Source organism: Heterodontus francisci, chromosome 7 (genome assembly GCF_036365525.1).
Source record: "Heterodontus francisci isolate sHetFra1 chromosome 7, sHetFra1.hap1, whole genome shotgun sequence".
Taxonomy (NCBI): domain Eukaryota; kingdom Metazoa; phylum Chordata; class Chondrichthyes; order Heterodontiformes; family Heterodontidae; genus Heterodontus; species Heterodontus francisci.
In genome coordinates this window covers 129,525,879-129,553,539 of record NC_090377.1, presented here as the reverse complement: position 1 = coordinate 129,553,539, position 27,661 = coordinate 129,525,879, and the positions used below count along the sequence as shown (strand labels likewise).

General features: G+C 46.1%; 1 protein-coding gene across 3 annotated transcripts in view; it reads right to left on the bottom strand.

The window, feature by feature from the left end:
• The window catches only part of LOC137372320 (receptor tyrosine-protein kinase erbB-4-like), a 1,059,900-nt gene that overhangs the window by 292,446 nt on the left and 739,793 nt on the right, over window positions 1–27,661 (bottom strand). For all 3 annotated transcript variants that reach the window (XM_068036154.1, XM_068036155.1, XM_068036157.1), the window contains exons 16-19: window positions 21,623–21,667; window positions 12,808–12,940; window positions 8,128–8,250; window positions 7,705–7,803 (exon numbers count right to left, since the gene is read on the bottom strand). In XM_068036154.1, coding sequence (XP_067892255.1) covers window positions 7,705–7,803; window positions 8,128–8,250; window positions 12,808–12,940; window positions 21,623–21,667 — 400 coding nt within the window. The remainder of the gene's footprint in view (window positions 1–7,704; window positions 7,804–8,127; window positions 8,251–12,807; window positions 12,941–21,622; window positions 21,668–27,661) is intronic.

Here is a 27,661-nt window from a genome sequence, read left to right as displayed (position 1 = left end):
GTGCAGCTCAATAAGCATTCCGGAGATCGAAGCACCTTGAGCACCTCGAGAAGTGGCTTACAAAGCTATTTCTGAACCTTCAGCACCTCCCAGTCGGGGAAATAACTCAATTTAACTACCTACTCACAACAATGCTCCATCGCTCGGCCCTCCCAGCCGTTTGCCTTGCCTGTCAGTTCACTCCGATGCTTTACACCTTACCATCCTGACAATTGCTTCTGACCAAAGCAACTCGTCTCCCTGTAAAAAGCACCATCTCACCAATGTACAGGTTGTCCATCCTCCGTGAACTACAGCTCATCCAAAAACTGCTCCCCATCTCCTAACTCGCTCCAACACCCATTCACCTATCATCCCTCTGCTCACTGACCTACATTAGCTCCCAGTCCAGCCACACCTCAAATTTTAAATTCTCATCCTTGTAATCAAATCTTTCCACGACCTCACCCCTCCCGATCTCTGTAACCTCCTCCAGCCCTATAACTCTCCGAGATCTCTGCATTCCTCCAGTTTGGTTTCTTGTGCATCCCTGATTTCCTTCACCTCACCATTGGCGGCCATGCCTGCAGCTGCCTAAGTCCCAAGCTCTGGAATTCCCTCCCTAACCCTCTCCGCCTCTCTACCTCTCTCTCCTCCTTTAAGACGCTCCTTTATCCATGCCTCTGTGACCAGGCTTTTGGTCACCTCTCCCTATGTGGCTTGGTGTCAAATTTAGTCTTACCACACTCCTGTGAATTGGGATGTTTTACAATGGTAAAGCTGGTATATAAGTGCAAATTGCTATCGTCTGTTACAAGCAGAATTGACTGCAGATTTGACTGTTTGCTTTTTCTTTGAAAAAAATTTGGTTCCAGCTTAAAACACAAACTGCCTACCTTCCTTCTGGGGAGGAAAACTGAGTGTGGGGAGAATAGCTCGCATCTTTCCACAACTGCACTATATGCCATTCCCACTTTCCACGTATCCAGGCACAATCACTGGTACAAGACTTGTCCAGACTGTTCCAAGTTCTGGAGGGGGAGGGGCAGGGTTATGTGGAATTTGAATGATCAGGAGTTAAAAAAAGTGATAAAGTTGGTTTCAAAATTCAATTTTTTTTTAAATTGAAGGGAGCCCTAATTGCGTCAGAGGTAAAGTACATGATGCAGGTCAGCTGTAGCTCAGTTGTTAGCATTTTTGCCTCTGAGGTTGTGGGTTCAAGTCCCACAGCAGAATCCTTAAGCGTACAAATTTCAGCTGATACTCCAGTGTAGTAGTGAGGAAGTGCTGCACTGTTGGAGGTACTCTCTGTCACATGAGACGTTAAACTGAGGCCCTGTCTGCTCTCATGTGGATGTAAACGATCCCAACATACTGCTTTGGAAAAAAAAAAGGGGAGTTATCCCCAGCATCCTGACCAATATAGATTATATGGAGCTTATCTTCGTGCTGTCTATGGGAGCTTGCTGCGCACAAATTGGCTGCTGCGTTTCCAACATTACAACAGTGGCTCTACTTCAGAAATGCTACGTTGGCTACAGGGGTTGGCAAAGTGTCCGTACACGGACACCGGTGTCCATGGTAAATAACTTTAAGATCCGTGACTGGTAATTTCACGGATGAAAAAATTCCCATTAGCTTCCTCAGACCGGATTTTAAAAAACACAAGTGCCAGTTTCACAGCTGACAGGTGCTGAAGCAGAACAGCATTTCCCAACTTCAGATAGATTCGGGTGGTTCCGATTTTTTTTGAAAGTCTGCCGGAAAACCACAAACTTGTCTAAGGCCTAAAGTGCTGTTAACGCTCTCAGCAGTGGTCAGAGACCAAGTTGGAAGAGGAGAGAGAGAGAATGGGGGGGGGAGGGTGGTAGTTAGGGAGGAGGTGCAGGGAGAGTGTGGGGGAGTACAGAGAGAATGAGAGTGGGGAGGGTATAGAGAGAGAGAGGGTTGGGGGGTTACAGAGAGACAGAGTGGGTGGTACAGAGAAAGGGGGGGTACAGAGAGAGAATGAGTGGGGAGGGTACAGAGACAGTGAGTGGGGGGTTACAGAGAGAGAGAGTGGGGGTTACAGAGAGGGTGAGTGGGGGTTACAGAGAGAGAGTGGGGGGTACAGAGAGGGTGAGTGGTGGTTTACAGAGAGAGAGAGTGGGGGTTACAGAGAGAGAGAGTGGGGGTACAAAGAGAGAGAGTGGGGGGTACAGAGACAGAATGTGGGGAGGATACAGAGATAGAGAGTTGGGGGGTACAGAGAAATAGAGTGGGGGTACAGAGAGAGAGAGTGTGGGGAGGATACAGAGAGAGTGGGGGAGGGTACAGGGAGAGAGGGGAAACAGAGAGAGAATGAGTGGGGGGTACAGAGAGAGTGTTGCGGGGGGTACAGAGAGAGAGAGTGGGTGGGTACAGAGAGGGTGGTGGTGGCACAGAGAGGGGGGGTACAGAGAGAGTGGGAGGGGTAGAGAGAGAGAGTGGGGTGGTACAGAGAAAGAGTGGGTATACGGAGAGAGAGAGCGGGAGGGGTATAGAGAGAGAGTGGGGGAGGTACAGAGACAGAGTGTGGGGAGGGTCCAGAGAGCGCGAGTGGGGGTTACAGAAAAAGAGAGTGGGGAGGGTACAGAGAGAGTGGGGGGCGGGGGGGCGGTACACAGAGTGAGAGTGTGGGGAGGGTACAGATAGAGTGGGGTAGGTACAGAGAGAGACTTTGAGGGGTAGAGAGAGATGCAGTGGGGAGGGTACAGAGAGAGTGGGGGGATACAGAGAGAGTGAGTGGGGGCATACAGAGAGAGAAAGAGTGGGGAGGTTACAGAGAGAGAGTGGGGGAATACAGAGAGAGAGTGTGAAGGGGTACAGAAAGTGAGGGGTACAGGAAGGGTTGACCTTTAAACTTTGTGCAGTTTGGCGGGGGAAGGTCAGATGTAAAAGCTAAGTGTTTTGTAGGGGAAGGGCAAATGGTTACTATAATTGTTATTGGGGGGTGGGAAAGGGGCATTATAAATTTATTTATTTAATTTTGGAGGTTTACTTCTTCAAAAATTTAAATATGCGGACAGGACAGGCTGCCTTTTCAAAATGGCACCAGTGCCTGTGCACAGGCAGCTGACGCCATTGCCGGTGAGGCACAGCCCGCCACCTCCATGTGATGGGGGGAGGTGGAGTGGGCTAGAGGCCTGCTTTCGGTCAGGAAAAAGAATCCGACCGAACCACAGCGGGCCCGAGTCTCTCCGATTTTGCCTAGAGCCCGACCCAACCCGAACCCACCACCACTCGGCCTGACCCGAACATCCATTTACTTATCTTCCTGACACCGAACCTGCAAGAAGCTGCAGTGCATGCGTGAGACGTCATAGTGACGTCACTCGCTCACTGCGCAGACTCAGTTTCGTCCTGGACTCCAAGCTCAGGTTAGTTTTTTTAAATTTTTAATACTTACCGTGTTTGTCCGGCCCGACCCGACCCAACTCAATCTGCACTCAGCCCAACCCGACCCGAGCCCGAATGCCGGCCCCGGAGGATGGGCCCGACCCGAACCCGACACATGTCGTCGGGTCCCGTCGGGATCGGGTGGGGTAGCAGGCCTCGAGGGCGGGCTGCCCCGGCCATTTAAATGAGTCACCACGCCGGAGATTTTGGCGGTTCTTGGGTGTGCGGCCCATCTCATTGCTTCATAAATCTCTTCTCTGGTCTCCTTCAAAATCTATCATTGACACCATCTTATCCAGTGGATTTATTTGTTTTGAGTCATGTTAGCCTGCCTAAGATTTCCACCTCAGTTATATTCAAACTCATTAATTTTGTCGTGTTGCTTGTGTTTTCCCTCGTGCCTACCTGGAGGAAGTAGTCATCCAGAGTGTTTACTGTGCTGTGCTCACCTTCCGTTTCAAACCTACTTGCATCTTTTATGTTTCTCGCTTCTACTATGACGGCCCTCTTACTGTTGAAATGCTGAACATGATTTCTTCCTGAGTCCCATCGCAAGCAATTAGGAAGGCAAATGGTATGTTGGCTTTTATTACAATGAGGGTGGAGCCAATATTCCCTGTAAGCTGCATGGCCAGAACCCAAAAATCCCTGTGCAGACCAGGCATGAGTCGGCCCCTTTCAGTTACCGTGCATGTGCAACTGTGCAAAAGAAATGAAAGGAATCGTGCACTTAAATAAATCATCCGCACACTCAAAAAAAAAAATAAGGGGAACGTTGGTTGGAGTATAAGGTGAAAGAAGTCTTGCTGCAATCATTTGGTCTTTGTCGAAACCTGGAGTACTGCGTACTTGATTTTGGTCTGCTTATCTAAGGATGGATATACTTACCTTAGAGATTGATTCCTGGGATGAGAGGGCTGTCCTACGAGGAAGGGTTGCGTAGAATAAGACTATATTTAGAAGAATGAGAGGTGATGTCATTGAAACTTATCAGGTTCTGAGGGGACTGGACAGGGTAGATGCTGAGAGACTGTTTCCTCTGGTTGGAGAGTCTAGAATCGCCAGCACAGTCTCAGGATAAGGGGTCAGCCATTCAAGACTGAGATGAGGAGAAATTTATTCGCTCAAAGGTTTGTGAATCTTTGGAATTCTCCACCCCAGTCATTAATTATATTCAAGACAGAGACTGATCAATTTTTTTGGACAGGAAGGGAATCAACGGATATGGGATAGGGCAGAGATCTGGAATTGAAGTAGAAGATCACACGGTTTTCCTGAATGGCAAAGCAAGCTTGAGGGGTTGTAGGGCCTACTCCTGCTTTTATTTCCCAAGTTCTCATGTTCTATGTTCTTATTTTGGTTTACCAACCCCATCCCAGCCCCATCTCTGCCTTACTAACATCAACCCCTTGGGCAGCTGGCACAGAATGGAAAAGAGGGAATTCCTACACATTGGGGGAATGCAGAGATCTAGCGTATAGACACAGAGGCATTGGAATTGAAGCACACCTGAATGGTAAGGTCTGAAACACACCTGATTTTGGGCCTGGGGCCTTATTCCCATTGAAGAAAATTCTGCTGTGATGCCAGCAGCGGTCCACAGATAAGAGAGGAAGTGGGGGGGGGGGGGACAACCGTGAAAGGGACGATTGGGTCAGGAAGGAGGTGGTTGATCGGAGGGAGATAGTGATGGGCTGGGGAAGCAGGAGGTAGTGGCAGTGATCATGGGGCGGGGGCTGCAGTTCTGATCGGGGTTGGGGGGGAGGTGGTGGCAGGGGAGTGGGTAGGGGCCTGCATTCTTGAACATGGGGAGGGAAGAGTATCCCTGTTGCTCCTGGCTCCACATTCAGGTAAGTATATTTCAAATACTTATCAGGCTAGTTGCAGCCTACAGCGGTCCCTTTGAGGATCGCCTGTTAGGCTGCATGTAGACTGGCTTCTCTGAATGCAACCAGTTACCTCAGTGCAAACCGATCTTGCAGAGGGGGCCTAAAACAGACATTAGATCCCTGATCTGCAAATGCAAAGGGACTGATGCCTGTTTCAGGCGTGGGTATCACATGCTGTTTTTTTAACCTTTATCAATGCACTTCTGGCTCAAAACGTGCGAGCACTTCCTTGTCATCATATCAAAGGCCTAGGAGGCCTTTTAGTGACCGAATTTCTAGGCCATACATCTTTGATGGTGAAAGTGCAGGTAGAAAAGGCCATAAAAAACAAAATTGGATGATGTAATTTATACAGAGAGCTTGGAATATAAAAAGATTGGATGTTGGTTAGGCCATAGTTGGGGTATCCCATGATGGGAAGGCTATTCCAGTCAAGGGAAGGTTACAATGAAGATTCACTGGAATCATTCAAGGAACGAGAGTTTCTAGTTATGAAAAAAAATGGAACAGCGAAAGTTAAGGGGAACTAGCAAAAGATTTGAAAATAATTTGGGGGAGTAAGTAGTGAAGGATTGTTATTAGAACATGGAAGATTATACCATGGTGGCTATTGAGGCAGAGACTATAACACCTCTTCAATGAGAACTGGTTAAGTATTCGGAAGAAAAGAACATCAAAGGATAAAGGGAAAGGACAGGAAATAGGGATTAGAGCAAACAACTCCAGTCAAAGGGCTTCTATTGGGTGTACCATTCCCGCTGCTCATTCCCTCAGCCTACATTTATTTTCCTTTTCAAGTGCATGTCCAATTCCCTTTTGAAAGTTATTATCGAATCTGCTTCTTCCACCTCTTCAGGCTGTGCATTCCAGACCACAGCAACTCGCTTTGTAAAAAAAAAATCTCCTTGTCTCCTCTCTGGTTCCTTTGCCAATTATCACAAATCTGTGTCCTCTGGTTATCGACCCTTCTGTCAGTTGCCATTTTTCAGCCAATGCAATTAACCGTGGTATCCAGTAAACTTTCATGGTTAGTGTCTGCTCAGACAAATATGAGGATTGGTTAATTGAATGTGTCAGCGGTGGCTCAGGTGATAGCACTATCACCTCTGAGTTACAAGGTTCTGGGTTCAAATTCCACTCCAGAGCTTCAACACAAAAATCTAGGCTGGCACGCCAGTGCAATAAGTGAGGGAGTGCTGTGCGGTCAGAGGTGCTGTCTTTCAGATGCGATGTTAAACTGAGACCGGTCTGCCCTCTTGAATGAATGTAAAAGATCCCATGGCATTATTTCGAAGACGAGCAGTGGAGTTATCCTTGGTGTCCTTGCCAATATTTATCCCTCAGCCGACATCACTAAAACAAATTAACTGCTTATTATCACATCGCTGTTTGTGGGAGCTTGCTGTGTGCAAATTGACTGCTGCATTCCCTACATTATAACAGTAACTGCACTTCAAAAGTACTTAATTGGCTGTAAAGTGCTTTGAAATGTCCGGTGGTCGTGGAAAGCGCTATATAAATGCAAGTCTTCCTTTTTTTTTATTCTCCACGATTTGTTGCCATGACAGAACATGGCGAGCAGCCATTCTTTCTGTCATTCATCTGTCCATATTAGCACGTAACTAACATGCTATTGGGAAACATACATCATACCACATGATGTACCATGATAATATGTCATATATATGTAATGCTCTATACTATATATGACATTTTAACCTCTCCATCACACTGGCAGGTGCCACTTATTATTGAGACGTTAATTGATATAGCAGTGGACTACTACTGAATGGAACCACCTTTCTATCTTACTCATATAGTGCTTGGCCAAAACGGATGCAGCAATAATCTGCAAAGCATTTACACTTTAATTATACAAAATTTGATGGAGCTAAAATTATAGCAAGATAGTTGCTGTTAATTGAACATTTTGTAAATGGTGTCTGATTACAATGAACATGCAGTGCCCAGATGTAATGCAATCGAGACAAGCTGAAGCACAGTGGTGGTTTTTTTTTTGCTCTCTCCTGTTGTACTGTAAATTCAGCTGGCATCTTTGAATAGGTTTCACATTAACGGGATGTTGCCGTGCTTAGCTTAATTACACCTTCACCAAACTAACTGTGAAAACTGCATCATCTGATTATGTTCATTAGTAATACATTATCCTCAGTTAGGAGCTGCTCCCACAATGATGTGACTGGCGCTTGTGTGTGGCTAGGCTCCGTTTGCTAGCTCGGCACTTTAATCATTTTCAAATCGGATCTAAATGAACCTCCAGCTAAGTACTCCAACTTCATTTGAAACACCTCATTCTTCTGTTTCATTGACACCTCCAGTATAATCAATAACTGTCACCTCCCTTGTTTCCATTACTGTACTCGCAAAATTAATCAGCGGCTACATGCCATCGACTTACGTCCATGAATTCTACATTCGCCTTGGGACCTGTTCTCTCACGTAGGATCTTAATGGCCACAGGAATCTTCACTGTCTCCCCCTCTGGGACCCAGATGCCCTGATGAAGGCAGAAAACATCATCTCAGAGAAATGCTTCGTACAAACAAACTGTTTCCATCACAAATGGCTGCAGCTGGGGGAGTTTTTCCTTAGCTGTCAACAGTTAACATCAACAACAAAATCTATGAGGAGAATAAATTTAGACAGATCAGCCCACATTAAGAAGAACTGAACGTGTGTGCAGTTCTTCGGCCTTAAATCATAATTTTAGAAGGCAGCTGATGAGGCAAAGGGAATTGCAAAGTCTCGGGAAACTATCAACGTTAATAGATAGGAGTTAACGCTCTGAGTTATTATGACAGAGCACAACAGTACTACTCACTTTGTAGACAGTCCCAAAAGCACCGGAACCTAGAATCTTGATTCGTTTCAGTTCAGTCTCCTTGAGGATTCTAAGCTGTGCCTGATTAGGTGCAGCACCACTGGGGGTTAGAGGCTCCACCAACTAAAGGCAAAAAGAAAAGGAAAATAGAAATTGCTTGAGGGAGTAAGTGATACATTCGATAATGCTGCCCTCTGTGACTAGTGTTCGAATCCCCCTCAGACCAATGTGATATAACTCTGGCAGCAACCACATGTCCTAAATGACCATGTCGATTCAACAGTAGAGACAGTGGTGAATGTAGCAGCACTGTCTATTCCGAAGCTGAGCGCTGCAAGCATAACTCCACATTGCAATGATAACAATTTGCCTTCATAGCTTGCCTTTAACAGAGAAAAACCTGTCAGACGGCTTCACAGTCATGTGGAGAAAATGTATGCTGAGCCATAGTAGGAGACATTAGGAGGGTGGCCAAAAGCTTGGTCAACAAGTTTTGTTTCAGGAACTGTCTTGAAGGAGGAGATGAAGCTGCAGAGGCAGATGGGGAGGGAATTCCAGAGCAGGGTAAAGGCACCTAGGCAGCTGAACATATCGCTGTCAATTGTGGGATGAAGGCAAAGCAAATGTTGAGAGTATTAGATGGAGGTTATAGTGTTGGACAGGTTCCAGAGACAGGGAGGGGTGATTGGGGACAAGCAGCAAATCCTAATTGGTTTGAATTCAGCAACTCTTCAACAACACCTGAATGCTAAATTACAGCATATTGCCCCAGATAGAATTGATAAATACAAAAGCAAAATACTGACGATGCTGGAAATCTGAAATAAAGACAGAAAGTGCTGGAAATACTCAGCATGTCTGGCAGCGTCTGTGGAGAGAGGAACAGAGTTACTGTTTCAGGTCAGTGACTTTTCATCAGAACAGGGAAAAGTTAGAAATGTAATCGGTTTTGAACAAGTGAAAGGAAGGAGGGTGGAAAAAGAACAAAAAGGTCTGTGATAGGGTGGAGAGCAGGAGAGCTTAAATGACAAAAGGGTCCATGGTGCAAGGCCAAAGGGAGCGGTAATGGGACAAGTAAACACAAGATGTGTCTAGAGGAGGTGTGAATGGCAGGATCCTGAATAGCTGCTGCCCCAAAGCAAAAGGAAGGAAATAATAGAGAAACAAGGGAGAGAAAAAAACAAACCAGCAAAGAAAAAGGAAACGGAATGAGGGTCGAGGATACAATCTAAAATTGTTGAACTCAATGTTGAGTCCAGAAAGCTGTAAAGGTCCCAGTCAAAAGATGAGGTGCTGTTCTTTGAGTTTGCATTGTGTTTTATTGGGACACTGAAGGAGGCTGAGGACAGAAATGTCAGAATGGGAGCAAGGTGGAGAATTAAAATGACGGGTGACTGGGAGCTCAGCGTCATGCTTGCAGACTGAATGAAAGTATTCCGCAAAGTGGTCACCCCATCTGCGTTTGGTCTCCCCAATGTTGAAGAGAACACATCGTGACCAGTGAATGCAGTATACAAAAGTGAAAGGAGGATAAGTAAATCGCTGTTTCACCTGGATGAAGTCTTTGGGGCCTTGGACGGTGAGAAGGGAGGAGGAAAAAGGGCAGGTACAGTCTCTCCTGCGCTTGCACGGAAAGGTGCTGAGGTAAGGAGATGGGGTGTTGTGGGTGATAGAATAGTGGACCATGGTATTGCAGACGGAATGATCCCTTCGGAATGCTGAAAGGGGAGAGGAAGATGTCTTTGGTGGCGACATCACACAGGAGGTGGTGGAATTTGTGAAGGATCATCCGTTGAATATGGAGGCCAGTGGGGTGGAAAGTGAGGACTAGGGGAACCCTACCGTGCTTCTGGAAGAGAGGGGAAGGGGTGAGAGCAGAGGTGTGTGAAATAGATTGGACACAGTCAAGGGCCCTGTTAATCACAGTGGAGGGGGAGTCCTTGGTTGAGGTAAAAGGAAGACAAAGCAAACAGGATCTTGGGCTTCATAAATAGAGGCATTGAGTACAAAAGCAGGGAGGTTATGCTGAACCTTAATCTTCTTTGGCCTCCTTGTCTCGAGAGACCATGGGTAAGCGCCTGGAGGTGGTCAGTGGTGTGTGGAGCAGCGCCTGGAGTGGCTAGAAAGGCCAATTCTAGAGTGACAGACTCTTCCACAGGTGCTGCAGAAAAATTTGTTTGTCGGGGCTGTTACACAGTTGGCTCTCTCCTTGCGCCTCTGTCTTTTTACCTGCCAACTGCTAAGTCGACTCGCCACACTTTAGCCCCACCTTTATGGCTGCCCTTTATGAACCTTTATAAAGCTCAGGTTAGGCCCCAACTGGAGTATTGCATCCATTTTTGGTCACCACACTTCAGGAAGGATGTGAGGGTCCTTGAGAGGGTGCAGTGGAGATTTACCAAAATGGTTCCAGGGATGGAGCATTTTAGTTACAAGGTAAAGCTGTGTTTGTTCTTCTTTGAACAAAGGAGATTGAGGGGAGATTTAATAGAGGTGTACGAGATGATGACAGGCTTAGATAAGTTATACAAGGAAAAACTTTTCCCATTAACTAATGGTACAAGGACTAGGGGACACAGATTGAAGGTATTGGGCAAGAGATGCAGGGGGAATGTGAGGAAACACTTTTTTACACAGCGAGTGGTAATGACCTGGAACTTGCTATCCACGAGGGTGGTGGAAGCAGAGACAAACAACGATTTCAAAAGGAAACTAGATGGCCACCTGAGAGAAATAGACTTTCAGGGCTACGGGGATCAAGCAGGGGAGTGGGACTGACTGGATAGCTTCATGGAGAGCTGGCACGGACTCGATGGGCTGAATGCCTCCTTCTGTGCCGTAAATGACACTATGACTCTATATTAGAAGCACTGGTATGGAAGGCTATATTGTCAGAACTGTTGCAATGGAGAAACTGGGAGAATGGAATAGAGTCCGTACAGGAAGCGAGATGTGAGGAAGTGTAGTCCAGGTAGCTGTGGGAGTCAGTGGGCTTATAGTGTATACTGGTTGATATCCTATCCCCAGAAATTGAAACAGAGAAGTCAAGGATGGTAAGGGAAGAATTGAAGATGGATCAGGTGAAGGCAAGAGAAGGGTGGAAATTGGAAGCAAAGTTAATGAAATTTTCCAGTTCAGGGCGAGAGCAGGAAGTGGGACTGATACAGTCATCAATGTGCTGGAAAAAAGAGGTGAGGGAGGGAACCCAAGTAGGACTGGAACAAGGAATGTTCCACATATCCCACAAAAAGACAGGTAAAGCTAGGACCCATATGGGTACCCTAAGCAATCCCTTTATTTGGAGGAAGTGATTATTCAATGTGAAAACAAGTTCAGCCAGGCAGAGGAGGGTGGTGGTGGATGGGGACTGGTTGGGCCTCAGTTCAAGGAAGAAAAGGAGAGGCCTCAGACCGTTCTGGTGGGGGATGGAGGTGTAGAGAGATTGGACGTCCATAGTGAAGAGGAGACGGTTAGGGCCAGGAAATTGGAAAATTAAAGCAACAGAGGGCATCAGCAGAGTAGGTGGAAACTGGACAAGGAGGATTGATAGTTTTATTTGTGTCACACTACAAACTACCATAATCTGTGCCTTTCTAAATAGGCTCAGCCTACTGCACACAACACTACCTTCCTCACAACTGGAGTCATGATGTGCTCTGCTGGCCTGACTGGGATGACACAGACAATGGGCTATAATCAAATCCTTGTTGCTTTCTATTGAAGCACAATAGGATGGGATTGAGAGCATGTGGTTCTTTGGTGACACTGTGTAAGTTCTGAAGCTGGGGTGGGGGGTGGGGGTAACAAGGGCTTGTTATCTGCCTTCCAATTCTCTTACTCTACATCTCCATGCTACTGTTGAGCTGAGGTGGTCCAAGCATAGCATGCAGTTATGGCCCAAACAACCAGTGAGAGAGAAACATTAATGTTGATTTTTTAAAATTTGTTCCTGGAATATGACCATCATTGGCAATGCCAGCATTTATTGCCGATCCCTAATTGCCCTTGAGAAGGTGGTGGTGAGCTGCCTTCTTGAGCCGCTGCAGTCCATGTGGGGTAGGTACACCCACAGTGCTGTTAGGAAGGGAGTTCCAGGATTTTGACCCAGCGAGTGCAGGAACAGCAATATAGTTCCAAGTCAGAATGGTGTGTGGCTTGGAGGGGAACTTGCAAATGGTGCATTTGCTTCCCTTGTCTCTCAAGGTGGTGGAGGTTGCAGGTTTGGAAAGTGCTGTCGAAGGAGCCTTGCAGTGCATCTTGTATAATGGCACACACTGCTGCCACTGTGCGCCAGTGGTGAAGGGCGGGAATGTTGAAGGTGGTGGGTGGGGTGCTGATCAAGTGGGCTGCTTTATCCTGGATGGTGTCGAGCTTCTTGCTTCCGAATTATGTGACAGACACTTAGCCGATCATGAATAACCTATTCTAAATTCACGGTTTGCAATTGTGAGGATCTGAGTTTTGAATCCTAATTGATCAGAATGCCCATGGCAGTAACCCATTACAAACCCAAGTTCCGCGAAGCTGACCCACAGAACCTTGGGCTGATGGCTGAGCATGAGGGAGAGAATGGAAGACATGGTGCGTGAGAAACCAAAGCGAATTTTTTGTGCATTTACACAGCTTCCTCTTTTAAATCAAAATGGATTCAGCAAAATAGATCCTTTCAGTATATTTTACCTCAGTTTCCAAAAACCGTCGCATTGCCCGTTTCTTCTTGATGCGCTTCCTCCTCACGTACACGGCAAACACCAGGGCCAGAATGACCATGATAAAGAGCCCACCAATCACGCCCGCGGCAATCAGAGGAGTCCTGCCAATTGAAACAACAGAATGGGGGAAGAGCAAGGGTCAGCAGGGGCAGTAGTAGCGACGGGAAAATGTGTTTGAAATTTTCTCAAAAAAATGAAAGCGCATCCAGTCACCCTCAACCAGCCACACCAGGCCGAATACAGAGAATGGACTGTGTTAAGGAACCTGTAGGAATCGAACAGAAATGCCCTGAGGGGCTCCTTGATCGATGTTGCATGCATAGTCATGGGGTGGTTTTAGAATTCCCAGTGTGGAATCCCACGTGGGATGCGACAATTATCTTGTTAAAACACTTTGCCCACTGTTAAAAATCCAGTAATGCCAGCTGGTGCATTCTAATTATTTATAATGAAAAATATTGCACTGCTTTAATTGTTAATCTTTGGTCACAATTTTACTTTGGCTGAATTTTTCTGTTTCTTCAAAGGTAAACACACACACACACACACACACAAACGTAATTAGAACTACAGGCAGTGAAACTGAATTTCAAGGTTGTGGGTTAGTGTTTCTACACGGGGGACTGGAGGGAGATGTTAGATTTGAGATAAGACTTAAAACCCATTTTTGCAATTATGACTGAACAGGGCTTTTAAGGATTGCCAAAATAAGAAAAAGAGAAAGCAGCACAGAGCATATTTCTGTCTTGACAAATGAACAGTAATTATAATGAGTGCTTGAACTCTTTCTGAAGGGTCTTCTTTCGATCTAAGAAGCCCCTTGAGAAATCTGAGTTAGGTAGATGAGGCAGGGCTGGTGTGAAATGGGGCTGTGAAGGAATGCACTACCTCCAGTCATGCAAATCCCACTCGCTCACAAAGCCAAGCTCATCAGATTCTGTTTTTAATTAGAAGTATCCATCATTGTAATCCAATTTTATTACCAGAGGGGGCAAAAAGGAAAGCATCCAAACTGAGACAACAGGCAAAGAGGAAGAAACGATCAAAGGTACCTGTGGCGAATGGTGAGTCAACACTTCACAAAGAGAAGTTTCAAAAACTAGATAGAAAACCAAAGCCTAACTTCATAATTTTCTTCATAATTCAAACTACATTTATTGACAACTTGGAGGAAATTGCCTTTCAGTCCTGACCCGTTCCTTTGCGATGCATCCACACAGGAGGGCAATGAAACGAGAAGTATTCCTAATTTCTTTCTGTGCGGGGATAGGGGACAGGAAGAAGATTGCAGGGTTTCTAGTAAAAGCAGAGGGTGAGTGGACTGTGAGTTGCTGAGGGGAGGGGTAAGCATGAAGTCAGGAGAAGATGCAGCATCATAAATATGCAACTTTTAAAATCTTATTATGCTAACTATCGTTATGTCATACTGATAACCAAAAATGAATGCATTTTATTTATTTTATTTTATTTAGAGATACAGCACTGAAACAGGCCCTTCGGCCCACCGAGTCTGTGCTGACCATCAATCACCCATTTATACTAATCCTACATTAATCCCATATTCCGACCACATCCCCACCTTCCCTCAATTCCCCTACAACCTACCTATACTAGGGGCAATTTATAATGGCCAATTTACCTATCAACCTGCAAGTCTTTGGCTGTGGGAGGAAACCGGAGCACCCGGCAAAAACCCACGCAGACACAGGGAGAACTTGCAAACTCCACACAGGCAGTACCCAGAACCGAACTCGGGTCGCTGGAGCTGTGAGGCTGCGGTGCTAACCACTGCACCACTGTGCCTCCCGCACATTTCTGCACATTCTGGTCTACATTTGACTAGCTTACATAATACTATTGCTCCAGATTTTAATATGCTTTCCTCCCTTTACTGGAGCAGGCAGGTGAGATCGGTAAACATATCGAACAGGAACACAGAAGTGGAATAGACTGGTCTGTCTGGAGAGAGTGACAATGATAGACTGGTTTGTCTAGAGGGAGGCAAATTAATAGACTGGTCTGTGTGGACGGAGGTTCATTAATAGACGTTTGTTTTTATTTGTTCATAGGATGTGGCTAGGCCAGCATTTATTGCCCATCCCTAATTGCCCTCGAGAAGGTGGTGGTGAGCTGCCTTCTTGAACCGCTGCAGTCCATCTGGTGTAGGTACACCAAGAGTGCTGTTAGGAAGGGAGTTCCAGGATTTTGACCCAGTGACAGTGAAGGAATGGCGATATAGTTCCAAGTCAGGATGATGTGTGGCGTGGAGGGGAACTTGCAGGTGGTGTTCCCATGAAGCTGCTGCCCTTGTCCTTCTAGGTAGTAGAGGTCATGCGTTTGGAAGTTGTTGTTGAAAGAGCCTTGGTGTGTTGCTGCAGTGCATCTTGTAGATGGTACACATTGCTGCCACTGTGTGTCGGTGGTGAAGGGAGTGAATGCTGAAGGTGGTGGATAGGGTGCCAATCAAGTGAGCTGCTTTGTCCTGGATGGTGTTGAGCTTCTTGAGTGTTGTTGGAGCTGCACCCATCCAGGCAAGTGGAGAGTGTTCCATCACACTCCTGACTTGTAGATGGTGGACAGGCATTGGGGAGTCAGGAAGTGAGTTACTCACAGCAGAATTCCCAACCTTTGACCTGCTCTTGTAACCACAGCATTTATGTGGCTGGTCCAGTTCAGTTTCTGGTCAATAGTGACCCCCAGGATGTCAGGATGTTGATAGTGGGGGATTCAGCAATGGTAATGCCCCTTGAACATCAAGGGGAGATGGGTTAGATTCTCTCTTGTTTGAGGTGGTCATTGCCTGGCACTTGTGTGGCACAAATGTTAATTGCCACTTATCAGCCCAAGCCTGGATGTTGTCCAGGTCTTGCTGCATATGGACATGGGCTGCTTCATTATCTGAGGAATCGCAAAAGGTGCTGAACATTGTGCAATCATCAGCACACATCCCCACTTCTGACTTTATGATGGAGGGAAGATCATTGACGAAGGAACTGAAGATGATTGGGCCTCGGGCACTACCCTGAGGAACTCCTGCTCATTAACAGACAGGTCTGTCTGGAGGGAGACTCATTAATAGATGGGTCTGTCTGGAGAGAGGTTCATTAATAGATGTGTCTGTCTGGAGGGAGGTTCATTAATAGATGTGTCTGTCTGGAGGGAGGTTCATTAATAGATGGGCCTGTGTCGTGTAGGCCCTCACCTGCCAAGAATGAGGCACATTCATTTCGCCACATGGACATTAAATTTCAAATTGTTGCTGGGAAGAAGAGAAGGCCTGTTAGAAGGGGTTGCCAGGCCCCTGGCTGGAAAGACACTTTTGCAAATTAACAGTGTGTGTAGACAAAGGACCATTCCTTGACACACACAATACACAAAGCCAGAAGTAGTTATACCAGTCAGTCACATGACTACCCTGCTGGCCAACTTGGGGAGTTTTCAATTGTAGAGACAGTGTTTGAACTGGCAGAATGCTGTTTGCTCCTGGATTGAAAAGACCTCTCCTGGCTGGCTCGTCACAGCCTCTCCTGTCTGCGTCCATCTCTTTCTGATAGAGCTCCAAAAACCGACTGAAAACACATGAATCCCAAGAGAGAAAAATCTCCTACAGTGAACAAGGTTTAAGAAGAATACTGGGCCCCAACAAAAAGCAAGAATCTACCTACAATCAAGGACTCTACAGTGAGCGCGAAGCCCTGCAACAAGAACACTTCAGATATTCCTCAAACTTTTCCACTTTATTTCTTCTGCTCTTTTCTGTCTCTATTTGCATGTGTGTATCGCATATGCATGCTAGCGTAGGCGTGTCGTGTATCTGTAGGCATCAACCGAATTAGAGATTAAGTTTAGTAAAATTTCACCTTTCTTCTTTAAACCTAAGAAAGCCTGTTTGTGCTGGTTTCTTTCCCTTATAATTGGAAAGCGGTGAACAAGGATTCACCAAGGGGGAGCTAAATACATGGTGTGTTTAGAAAAAATTAAACCCTGTTACAGTAAGACCAGGGAAAGGCTGAAAGGGAACCCTAGACCTCTTTCTCACCTGGTTTTAACAGTCTGTCTGGAGAGAGGCTCATTAAACGTGTCAGTCTGGACGGAGACTCATTAATAGATGGGTCCATCTGGAGAGAGACTCATTGATACACATGTCTGTCTGGAGGGAAGTTCATTAATAGACGGGTCTGTCTGGAGGGAGGTTCATTGATAGCCGGGTCTTCTTGGAGGGAGGCTCATTAGTTCGTCTGGAGGGAGACTCATTAATACACATGTCTGTCTGGATGGAGGCTGATTAATAGATGGGTCTGTCTGACGTGAGATTCATTATTAGACGGGTCTGTCAAGAGAGAGGCTCATTATTAGATGGGTCTGTCTGGAGGGGTGCCTGAATGGAAGGTGCTTCACTAATGGACTGGCCCATTGAGAGAGAAATTCAGTCAGGAGCTTCAATAATGGAGTTGTCCAGGCACTTGTTCCTAACAGTTGGGATTCTCCAACAGTATGTCTATTACCACAGATTTCAGCACAACAGTAAGTGACAGTGCACATTACCATGTCATATTTCCTGGCACATAGCTGCAATTACTGTGACAAATATTTGATGTTTTAATGAGCCTCCACTAAAGAGGTTTAAGATTAATCTGGTAAACTGTGTGCATTTCCATGCTTGTCACAGAGACACACTTGTTACTGGTTTATTATTTGGATAATTAGGAAAGTCTTTTTAATGTCTCTCTCCTCTCCTGGAGTAATTGGAGTTCAGTTCCTGAAATGGACCTTGGCCAAGTGGCCACTGTTTAGGAATGAAGCTCAACAGTGAGGGGTGAAATCACCACACCTCAACACATGAAGGATGACTGGATAGCCATTGGGGTTAGAATAGGGATGCCAATCCCCCATTATTGCCATAGAGTCTCCAGCAATTAAAGATTATTGTCCAGGGCACTGCTGAGAGCAGCCCAGGTGGGAAAGAATGCTTCGGGAAATTTTAAAAAAAGGTGTCTTTTTCATGTTCATTGAACACTTTTGTTTGTTAGTTATAAAAATATTGGAGATGGGAAACAGGACTGTTTCACTTATACATCAGGAAACTTCCATTTGGATAGTGAAGAGTCTGTTTACTTTCCAATTGGATGTTATGATAAGGTGGACATTTTTTTTTTATTCATTCATGGGATGTGGGCATCGCTGGCCAGGCCAGCATTTATTGCCCATCCCGAATTGCTCTTGAGAAGGTGATGGTGAGCTGCAGTCCATGTGAGATAGGTACACCCACAGTGCTGTTAGGAAGGAAGTTCCAGGATTTTGACCCAGCAACAGTGAAGGAACGGCGATATAGTTCCAGGTCAGGATGGTGTGTGACTTGGAGGAGAACTTGCAGGTGGTGGTGTTCCCATGCATTTGCTGCCCTTGTCCTTCCAGTTGGTAGAGGTCGTGGGTTTGCGTCAGTCTTGTGCATTGCTGCAGCGCATCTTGTAGATGGTGCACACTGCTGCCACTGTGCGTCGGTGGTGGACGGAGTGAATGTTTATAGATGGGATGCCAATCATGCGGGCTGCTTTGCCCTGGATGGTGTCGAGCTTGTTGAGTGTTGTTGGAGCTTCACCGATCCAGGTAAGTGGAGAGTATTCCATCATACTGCTGACTTGCGCCTTGTAGTTGGTGGACAGGCTTTGGGGAGTCAGGAGGTGAGTTACTTGCCGCAGGATTCCTAGCCTCTGACCTGCTCTTGTAGCCACGGTATTTATATGGCTACTCCAGTTCAGTTTCTGGTCAATGGTAACCCCTAGGATGTTGATAGTGGGGGATTCAGCTATCATAATGCCATTGAATGTCAAAGGGAGATGATTAGGTTCTCTCTTGTTGGAGTTGGACATTGCCTGGCACTTGTGTGGCGCGAATGTTACTTAGGGCGACCAATGGTGGGAGTGTGGAGACAGGGTGTTTGCAGAGAGAATATCGTGTGAATACATTCAACCAGAGTTGGAATCCCTATAACTCAGAGTAAGACATGAATTTGAATGCTGCAATAATAGCTGGTGGTGGGATGCATATAATCACACACAGGACTCAAGTCAGAAATGTGGCTTAGAGAGACGGTGCCCCAGGTCTGCCCTCAGCAAGAGCCAGTTCTCCATTAACATATGTGAGAGCACAGTGCACTGCACTGGAATCCTGCACTTTAGAGTGAAAGGTGAGAAGTCTGTCTGTACCAGTCTGTCTCTGCACGAGAAAAAAGAGATTGGCTTTTATGGGGCAACTCATCTATAATAAAAGCAAAATACGGCAGTGCTGGAAATCTGTAATAAAAACAGAAAGTACTGGAAATACTCAGCAGGTCTGGCAGCATCTGTGGAGAGAGAAGCAGAGTTTAACGTTTCAGGTCCGTGACCTTTCATCAGGTTCTGATGATGGGTCACAGAGCTGAGTGTTAACTCTGTTTCTTTTTCCACAGATGCTGCCAGACCTGCTGAGTATTTCCAGTACTTTCTGTCTTTATTTCATCCGACTCATTGCTTCTTTCAGAAATGTCTCATAACATTTCACAGACAAAGGGCTGGATTTTAAGAGCCTGCCGCTGATATCGTCAGCGAGTTCAAAAAATGGCAGCCCGCCCACGTGGGCCACACGCCAAAGAGCCGCCGTGATCTCATGCGCGGTGGCATATTTAAATAGCCGGGGCGGCCTGCGCCCCCCTCCAATCTCGTGGAGGGGCGCGGGCTGTCCATCCCCGACAATGGTGTCAGCTGCCTGTGAGCCAGCTCTGGCACCATTTTTAAGGCAGCCAACCTTGCCAACATATTTAAATTTTGGAAGAAATGTCCCGCAAAAGTAAATGAATAAATTTCTTTCCCATTTTCCCACCCCCCCAATAAGAATTACAATAACTAACTGCCTTCCCCCCACCCCCACAAAACACTTACCTTTTAAATCTGACCTCCCCCCGCCCGCCCCGACTGCACAAAGTTTGGACTTCAATCCTTCCCACCATCCCCTACACCCATTACATGTATTTGACCCCGTCCCCACTCCTGCACTGAAAATCTTGCCTCCTCCCCCCTCCCCACCAGTGTCACGCCGCCTTTCCCGGGATGGGGAGTGTGAGGCGCGGGAGTGCCGTCCGCCACGCCGAAGATCGCGGCAGGCCCTCAAGATTGGAGGTGAGTGTATTGTAATATATTCATTCACTTGATTAACATATGTTAAGTCGTTTCCCATCTTGCCTCTGGTTCTTTTGCCAACTATCTTAAATCTGTTGTCTCTGGTTACCAATCCTCCTGCCAGTGGAAAGTTGCTCCTTGTTTATCGAAACTCTCAGAATCAATGGAAGTGTGGGAAAGTTCACAACTGAGATTTTGCATTCGGGTGAGCGGAAAAGATGGAGGGAAAGATCATGCAGACAGTAAAGGGAGGATTGAACAAAATACTCCTTTATGTATATGTATACAAATGGTCAGCATTAAAATAAAAGACATTTGGAATAATAGGTGAGCTGTGAGGTAATAATAAGAGTACTTCTGAGGATGTTTTAAACCAGAAGAATAAAATTTGAGCCAGAGAGAAGCCCAATAATGAATTATTTCCTTCAGTCAGGTTTAATATGTTTATATTAAGATTAATTTGTTTAGTGTTCTTACCATGTTAGCACAGTAGAGACAGCATCATAGAGCTGCAAATTTATTAAATCTGATTGTGATGTAGGAGCTGACAATGTGCCAGACCACATGACAGGTCCATTTGTATCATGGGGAGGGGGAGGGAGGGGAATCAATATTTGCAGAAATCAAACACACTTTTTTAAACAATGCACAGAAACATTTCCTCAGCATCAATAAAGTCCCAGTACGCACATTTAGCAAGATAGGAAATGGGATTTTATACCTCTCCAAATGCGTTCAGCAAAAGGAAAGCTGTTAAGCGGAATTAGAATCTATTGTCTTTCTCAGGACTGCATCAGTGTGAGAGAAATCCTATCTTCAGCAGAATTGAGAGTGTGCAAAGCAGTCACTCATATCTGGTCTCCATTTATCACCATCGGACTGTTGACCCAGTGCATATTAAGGCAGTCTTGAGTCTGTCTCCGATGCTTTAACTCCCTTGCAGTGACACAAGTGTTAATTCAATCGTGGAATTTGCATGGAAACGGGAGAGGAAAAGGTCAGCAAAGCTGGGCGAGATACAGGTAATTAAAGCAAACTGTGATTGCCAAGGATCTCAGTCAGGTTCCCCAGCAGAAATGTCATCCGCTAAATATCAGATCACGGTTTTCATTTAACCAGACGCGTGCAAGCAACTCTTGAAGTCAAGGCCAAGAGGCCAGGCCCGAGCAGTTAACCCTGAGCAATTAGTGAAACACTTCAGATTCTATTAATGCAAGCATTCCAGACTGATAAAGAAATGCTAGCAGAGTAAAAATAGAGCAAACAGACAGAAACCTAGTCCATCCCATTGATTACACCTCATCAAATCCTCATTCTTCTGACAGGGTGATTTGTAGGTTAATTTGATGATTTAAAAGGAATCATCACTGAAAGGCTTTAATTTCCATTATTTATTCATCACTTCATTTAATAATCCTATGAGACACAACACGGGGGTTGGGGAGGGTATGAAGATGAAAATATGGTGGATGTTACCTAGCATGTTGTGGGAACATGGAATGAGCCATCCGGCAGCACAGTCATGGAGAGTAGGGCCTGTACACCTGGGTACAATTACAGCACAATACCATCCCCCTTTCGGCAAACATTCGTACAGCACAGCATGCAGCAGACAGCGCACAAAAGTACCTATCCATCATCTCGGTGCAGTCCTGAATACGTGGGCCTGTGCACCTGCAGCACAGCAAGGTTGAAGTCCGTTATTCGGAGGGGGAGAGGGGGGAGGAGGAACAAAAAAACCGTCATGTTAACACAGTAATTACAACCTTCACAATGTTACAGTAACACAGTCACAATAGTTAAATTACAGCCTTGGACCACATGGCACTTCATCTTCATGGGAACCTGCCAGTGCTTTCGAAACACCCCCCACCTTCCCTCCAACCCCTAGTCTCGCAGGTCTAACAAAATGACAGACTTAACTAAAAGCTTTTTTTGACAGCGTACCGAAGCAGGGACAATGACAATGTGATCTGTATGGAATGAACTGATGATTAGGGAGAATGGATGCCATTTATGAATTGAAGGGTTACCAGCACTGTATTATAAACCAGTCTGTGAACTGTCTTTACTCAAACATAGATAGAGATTGGCATGTAATAATATCCACAGGGTGCTCTCTACCTCCGGAAAATAAAACCCAAGTCACCAAATAAAGTCATTGAATTGTGACAACACGCTTTTAATTCGCAGTCATCACCGGCAAACATAAAGGGAGCATCCACAAAGGGAGTAACCCTCCCCGGGAGCTCCGGCTGCATTAATTGTAAAGAGTAACACAAGTTGAAGAAAACACCAAAGAGGTGTTAGGATTAGGACAACAGAAAATTGTTCGAGTTTGCCTCTCCAGCATTATGACCAGTGTCATGAGCCCCTTAAAGTGTTACTGTCGTGTAACACATTGCAGACCATTCGTTATATGAATATTTAATAAGCTGTAGGATATCTTCATGTTTTACCTCATTGACCTGTACCTGATTTCTTCTCCACTAGGTGGCTCTGAACCCAACACAATCCCTTGCAGTCAGAGTGGGAGCATTTCAGTTGTTGCAATCAGCATTGAGACTGGGAGTGTTTGGGTTCTAGTCCACGTAGTGAGACTGGGAGTGCTGTGGTTCTAATTTTTTTAAATAATTATTTATTCACATAATATGGGCATCTCGGATAAGGCCAGCATTTACTGCCCATCTCTAATTGCCCTTGAGAAGGTGGTGGTGAGCCTCCTTCTTTAACTGCTGAAGCTCATGTAGTGTAGGTACATCAATAGTGCTTTTAGGAAGGGAGGGCCAGGATTTTGGCCCACCTACAGTGAAGAAATGACGATATAGTTCCAAGTCAGGATGGTGTGTGACTTGGAGGGGAACTTGCAGGTGGTGGTGTTCCCATGCATCTGCTGCCCTTGTCCTTCTAGGTGGTAGAGGTCGTGGGTTTGGGATGTGCTGTCGAAGAAGCCTTGGCAAGTTGCTGCAGTGCACTTTGTAGATGGCACACACTGTAGACACGTACTGCCCGAGGTAGAGCGAGTGAATGTTTAAAGATGTGGATGGGGTGCCAATCAAGCGGGCTGCTTTGTCTTGGATGGTGTCACGCTTCTTGAGTGTTGTTGGAGCTGCACTCATCCAGGCAAGTGCAGAGTATTCGATCACACTCCTGACTTGTGCCTTGTAGAGGGTGGGAAGGCTTTGAGGCGACAGGAGATGAGTTACTCACGACAGCGTCTGACCTGTTCTTGTGCCCACAGTATTTATGAGGCTGGTCCAGTTCAGTTTCTGGTCACAAGTGATCCTGAAGTTGTTGACGATGGGGGTTCAGCGATGGTAATGCCTTTGAATGTCAAGGGGAGATGGTTAGATTGTCTCTTGTTGGAGAAGGTCATTGCCTGGCACTTGTGTGGCATGAATGTTACTTGCCACTTTTCAGCCCAAGCCAGGATGTTGTCCAGGCCTTGTTGTATGCAAGCACGGACTGCTTCAGTATCTAAGGAGTTACAAATGTTGCTGAACATTGTGCAATCATCAACGAACATCCCCACTTCGAACCTTCTGATGGAGGGAAGGTCATTGACGAAGCAGCTGAAGATGGTTGGGCCTAGGATACTACCCTGAGGAAATCCTGCAGTGGTGGCCTGGGAATGAGATGATTGACCTCCAACAATAACAACTATCTACCTTCGTGCGAGGTATGACTCCAACCAGTGGAGAGTTTTCCCCCTGATTCCCATTGACTTCAATTTTGCAAGGGCTTCTTGATGCCATACTCAGTCAAATGCTGCCTTGATGTCTCACCCCAACTCTGGAATTCAGCGGTCAGGATCCCCGTGTTCCTGCTGGAACCCAAACCGAGCATTAGTCAGCAGGTTAGTGCTGAGTGAGTGCCGCTGGACAGCACTGTCGTCGACAATTTCCATCACTTTGCTGATGAGAGTAGACTGATGAGGTGGTAATTGCTCAGATTGGATTTGTTTTGTATTTTATCAACCGGACAAACTCGGACAATTTTCCACTTTGTCAGCTAGATGTCAGTATTGTAGATGCCAGAATGTCTAGAGGCATGGCTAGTTCGAGAGCACAAGTTGTCAGCATTACTGTCGGGACATTGGTGACCCATAACCTTTTCTGTATTCAGGACACTCCGCCTTTTCTTGATATTATGAATTGTCTGAAGACGAGCCTTTGTGATGGCGGGATCTCAGGAGTAGGTCGACACTACAAGCTGAAGATTGACGCAAATGCTCGGCCTTGTGTTTAGCACACATCTTGGCTGCTATTGTTGAGGACAGAGATGTTCATGAGGCCTTCTCCTCCCATTAGGTGTACAATTGTCCAGCAACATCCTCGGCTCGAGGTGGCGAGACTACAGAGATTTGATCTGGACTCTGATTTGTAAAACTGCAAGTGTTTGCATTCCGTTCTCCATGCACTGAGACTGGGGGTGTTTGTGTTCCAGTCTCCATGTAGTGAGACTGGGAATGTTTGTGTTCCAGTCTCCATGTAGTGAGACTGGGAATGTTTGTGTTCCAGTCTCCATGCAGTGAGACTGGGAATGTTCGTGTTCCAGTCTCCATGTTGTGAAACTGGGAATGTTTGTGTTCCAGTCTCCATGGAGTGAGACAGGGAACGTTTGTGTTCCTGTCAACAGGTAGTGAGACTGGGAATGTTTGTGTTCCAGACTCCATGTCGTGACACTGGGAATGTTTGTGTTCCAGACTCCATGTCGTAACACTGGGAATGTTTGTGTTCCAGACTCCATGTCGTGACACTGGGAGTGTTTGTTTTCCAGTCTCCATGTAGTGAGACTGGGAATGTTTGTGTTCCAGTCTCCAAATAGTGACACTGGGGGTGTTTGTGTTCCAGTCTCCATGTAGTGAGACTGGGAATGTTTGTGTTCCAGTCTCCAAATAGTGAGACATGGGTGTTTGTGTTCCAGTCTCCATGTAGTGAGACTGGGAATGTTTGTGTTCCTGTCTCCAAGTAGTGAAACTGGGAATGTTGCTGTTCCTGTCTCCAAGTAGTGAGACTGGGAATGTTTGTGTTCCAGTCTCCATGTAGTGAGACTGGGAATGTTTGTGTTCCTGTCTCCATGTGGTGAGACTGGGGGTGTTTGTGTTCCAGTCTCCATGTAGTGAGACAGGGAATGTTTGTGTTCCAGACTCCATGTCGTGACACTGGGAATGTTTGGGTTCCAGACTCCATGTCGTAACACTGGGAATGTTTGTGTTCCAGACTCCATGTCGTGACACTGGGAGTGTTTGTGTTCCAGTCTCCATGTAGTGAGACTGGGAATGTTTGTGTTCCAGTCTCCAAATAGTGACACTGGGGGTGTTTGTGTTCCAGTCTCCATGTAGTGAGACTGGGAATGTTTGTGTTCCAGTCTCCAAATAGTGAGACATGGGTGTTTGTGTTCCAGTCTCCATGTAGTGAGACTGGGAATGTTTGTGTTCCTGTCTCCAAGTAGTGAAACTGGGAATGTTGGTGTTCCTGTCTCCAAGTAGTGAGACTGGGAAAGTTTGTGTTCCTGTCTCCATGTGGTGAGACTGGGCATGTTTGTGCTCCTGTCTCCATGTGGTGAGACTGGGCATGTTTGTATTCCTGTCTCCATGTAGTGAGACTGGGAATGTTTGTGTTCCTGTCTCCAAGTAGTGAGACTGGGAATGTTTGTGTTCCAGTCTCCATGTAGTGAGACTGGGAATGTTCGTGTTCCAGTCTCCATGTTGTGAAACTGGGAATGTTTGTGTTCCAGGCTCCATGGAGTGAGACAGGGAACGTTTGTGTTCCTGTCAACAGGTAGTGAGACTGGGAATGTTTGTGTTCCAGACTCCATGTCGTGACACTGGGAATGTTTGTGTTCCAGACTCCATGTCGTAACACTGGGAATGTTTGTGTTCCAGACTCCATGTCGTGACACTGGGAGTGTTTGTGTTCCAGTCTCCATGTAGTGAGACTGGGAATGTTTGTGTTCCAGTCTCCAAATAGTGACACTGGGGGTGTTTGTGTTCCAGTCTCCATGTAGTGAGACTGGGAATGTTTGTGTTCCAGTCTCCAAATAGTGAGACATGGGTGTTTGTGTTCCAGTCTCCATGTAGTGAGACTGGGAATGTTTGTGTTCCTGTCTCCAAGTAGTGAGACTGGGAATGTTTGTGTTCCAGTCTCCATGTAGTGAGACTGGGAATGTTTGTGTTCCTGTCTCCATGTGGTGAGACTGGGGGTGTTTGTGTTCCAGTCTCCATGTAGTGAGACTGGGAATGTTTGTGTTCCAGACTCCATGTCGTGACACTGGGAATGTTTGTGTTCCAGACTCCATGTCGTAACACTGGGAATGTTTGTGTTCCAGACTCCATGTCGTGACACTGGGAGTGTTTGTGTTCCAGTCTCCATGTAGTGAGACTGGGAATGTTTGTGTTCCAGTCTCCAAATAGTGACACTGGGGGTGTTTGTGTTCCAGTCTCCATGTAGTGAGACTGGGAATGTTTGTGTTCCAGTCTCCAAATAGTGAGACATGGGTGTTTGTGTTCCAGTCTCCATGTAGTGAGACTGGGAATGTTTGTGTTCCTGTCTCCAAGTAGTGAAACTGGGAATGTTGGTGTTCCTGTCTCCAAGTAGTGAGACTGGGAATGTTTGTGTTCCTGTCTCCATGTGGTGAGACTGGGCATGTTTGTGTTCCTGTCTCCATGTGGTGAGACTGGGCATGTTTGTATTCCTGTCTCCATGTCGTGAGACTGGGAATGTTTGTGTTCCTGTCTCCAAGTAGTGAGACTGGGAATGTTTGTGTTCCAGTCTCCATGTAGTGAGACTGGGAATGTTTGTGTTCCTGTCTCCATGTGGTGAGACTGGGGGTGTTTGTGTTCCAGTCTCCATGTAGTAAAACTGGGAATGTTTGTGTTCCAGTCTCCATGTAGTGAGACTGGGGGTGTTTGTGTTCCAGTGTCCCTGTCGTGAGACAGGGAACGTTACTGATCCAGTCTCCATGTAGTGAGATTGGGAATGTTTGTGTTCCAGTCTCCATGTAGTGAGACTGGGAATGTTTGTGTTCCAGTCTCCAAATAGTGAGACTGGGAATGTTTGTGTTCCTGTCTCCAAGTGGTGAGACTGGGAATGTTTGTGTTCCTGTCTCCAAGTTGTGAGACTGGGAATGTTTGTGTTCCAGTCTCCATGTAGTAAAACTGGAAATGTTTGTGTTCCAGTCTCCATGTAGTGAGACTGGGAATGTTTGTGTTCCAGTCTCCAAATAGTGAGACTGGGGGTGTTTGTGTTCCAGTCTCCATGTAGTGAGACTGGGAATGTATGTGTTCCTGTCTCCAAGTAGTGACACTGGGAATGTTTGTGTTCCAGTCTCCATGTAGTGAGACTGGGAATGTTTGTGTTCCAGTCTCCATGTAGTGAGACTGCGAATGTTTGTGTTCCTGTCTCCAAGTAGTGAGACTGGGAATGTTTGTGTTCCTGTCTCCAAGTAGTGAGACTGGGAATGTTTGTGTTCCAGTCTCCAAATAGTGAGACTGGGGGTGTTTGTGTTCCAGTCTCCATGTAGTGAGACTGGGAATGTTTGTGTTCCTGTCTCCAAGTAGTGAGACTGGGAATGTTTGTGTTCCAGTCTCCAAATAGTGAGACTGGGGGTGTTTGTGTTCCAGTCTCCATGTAGTGAGACTGGGAATGTTTGTGTTCCTGTCTCCAA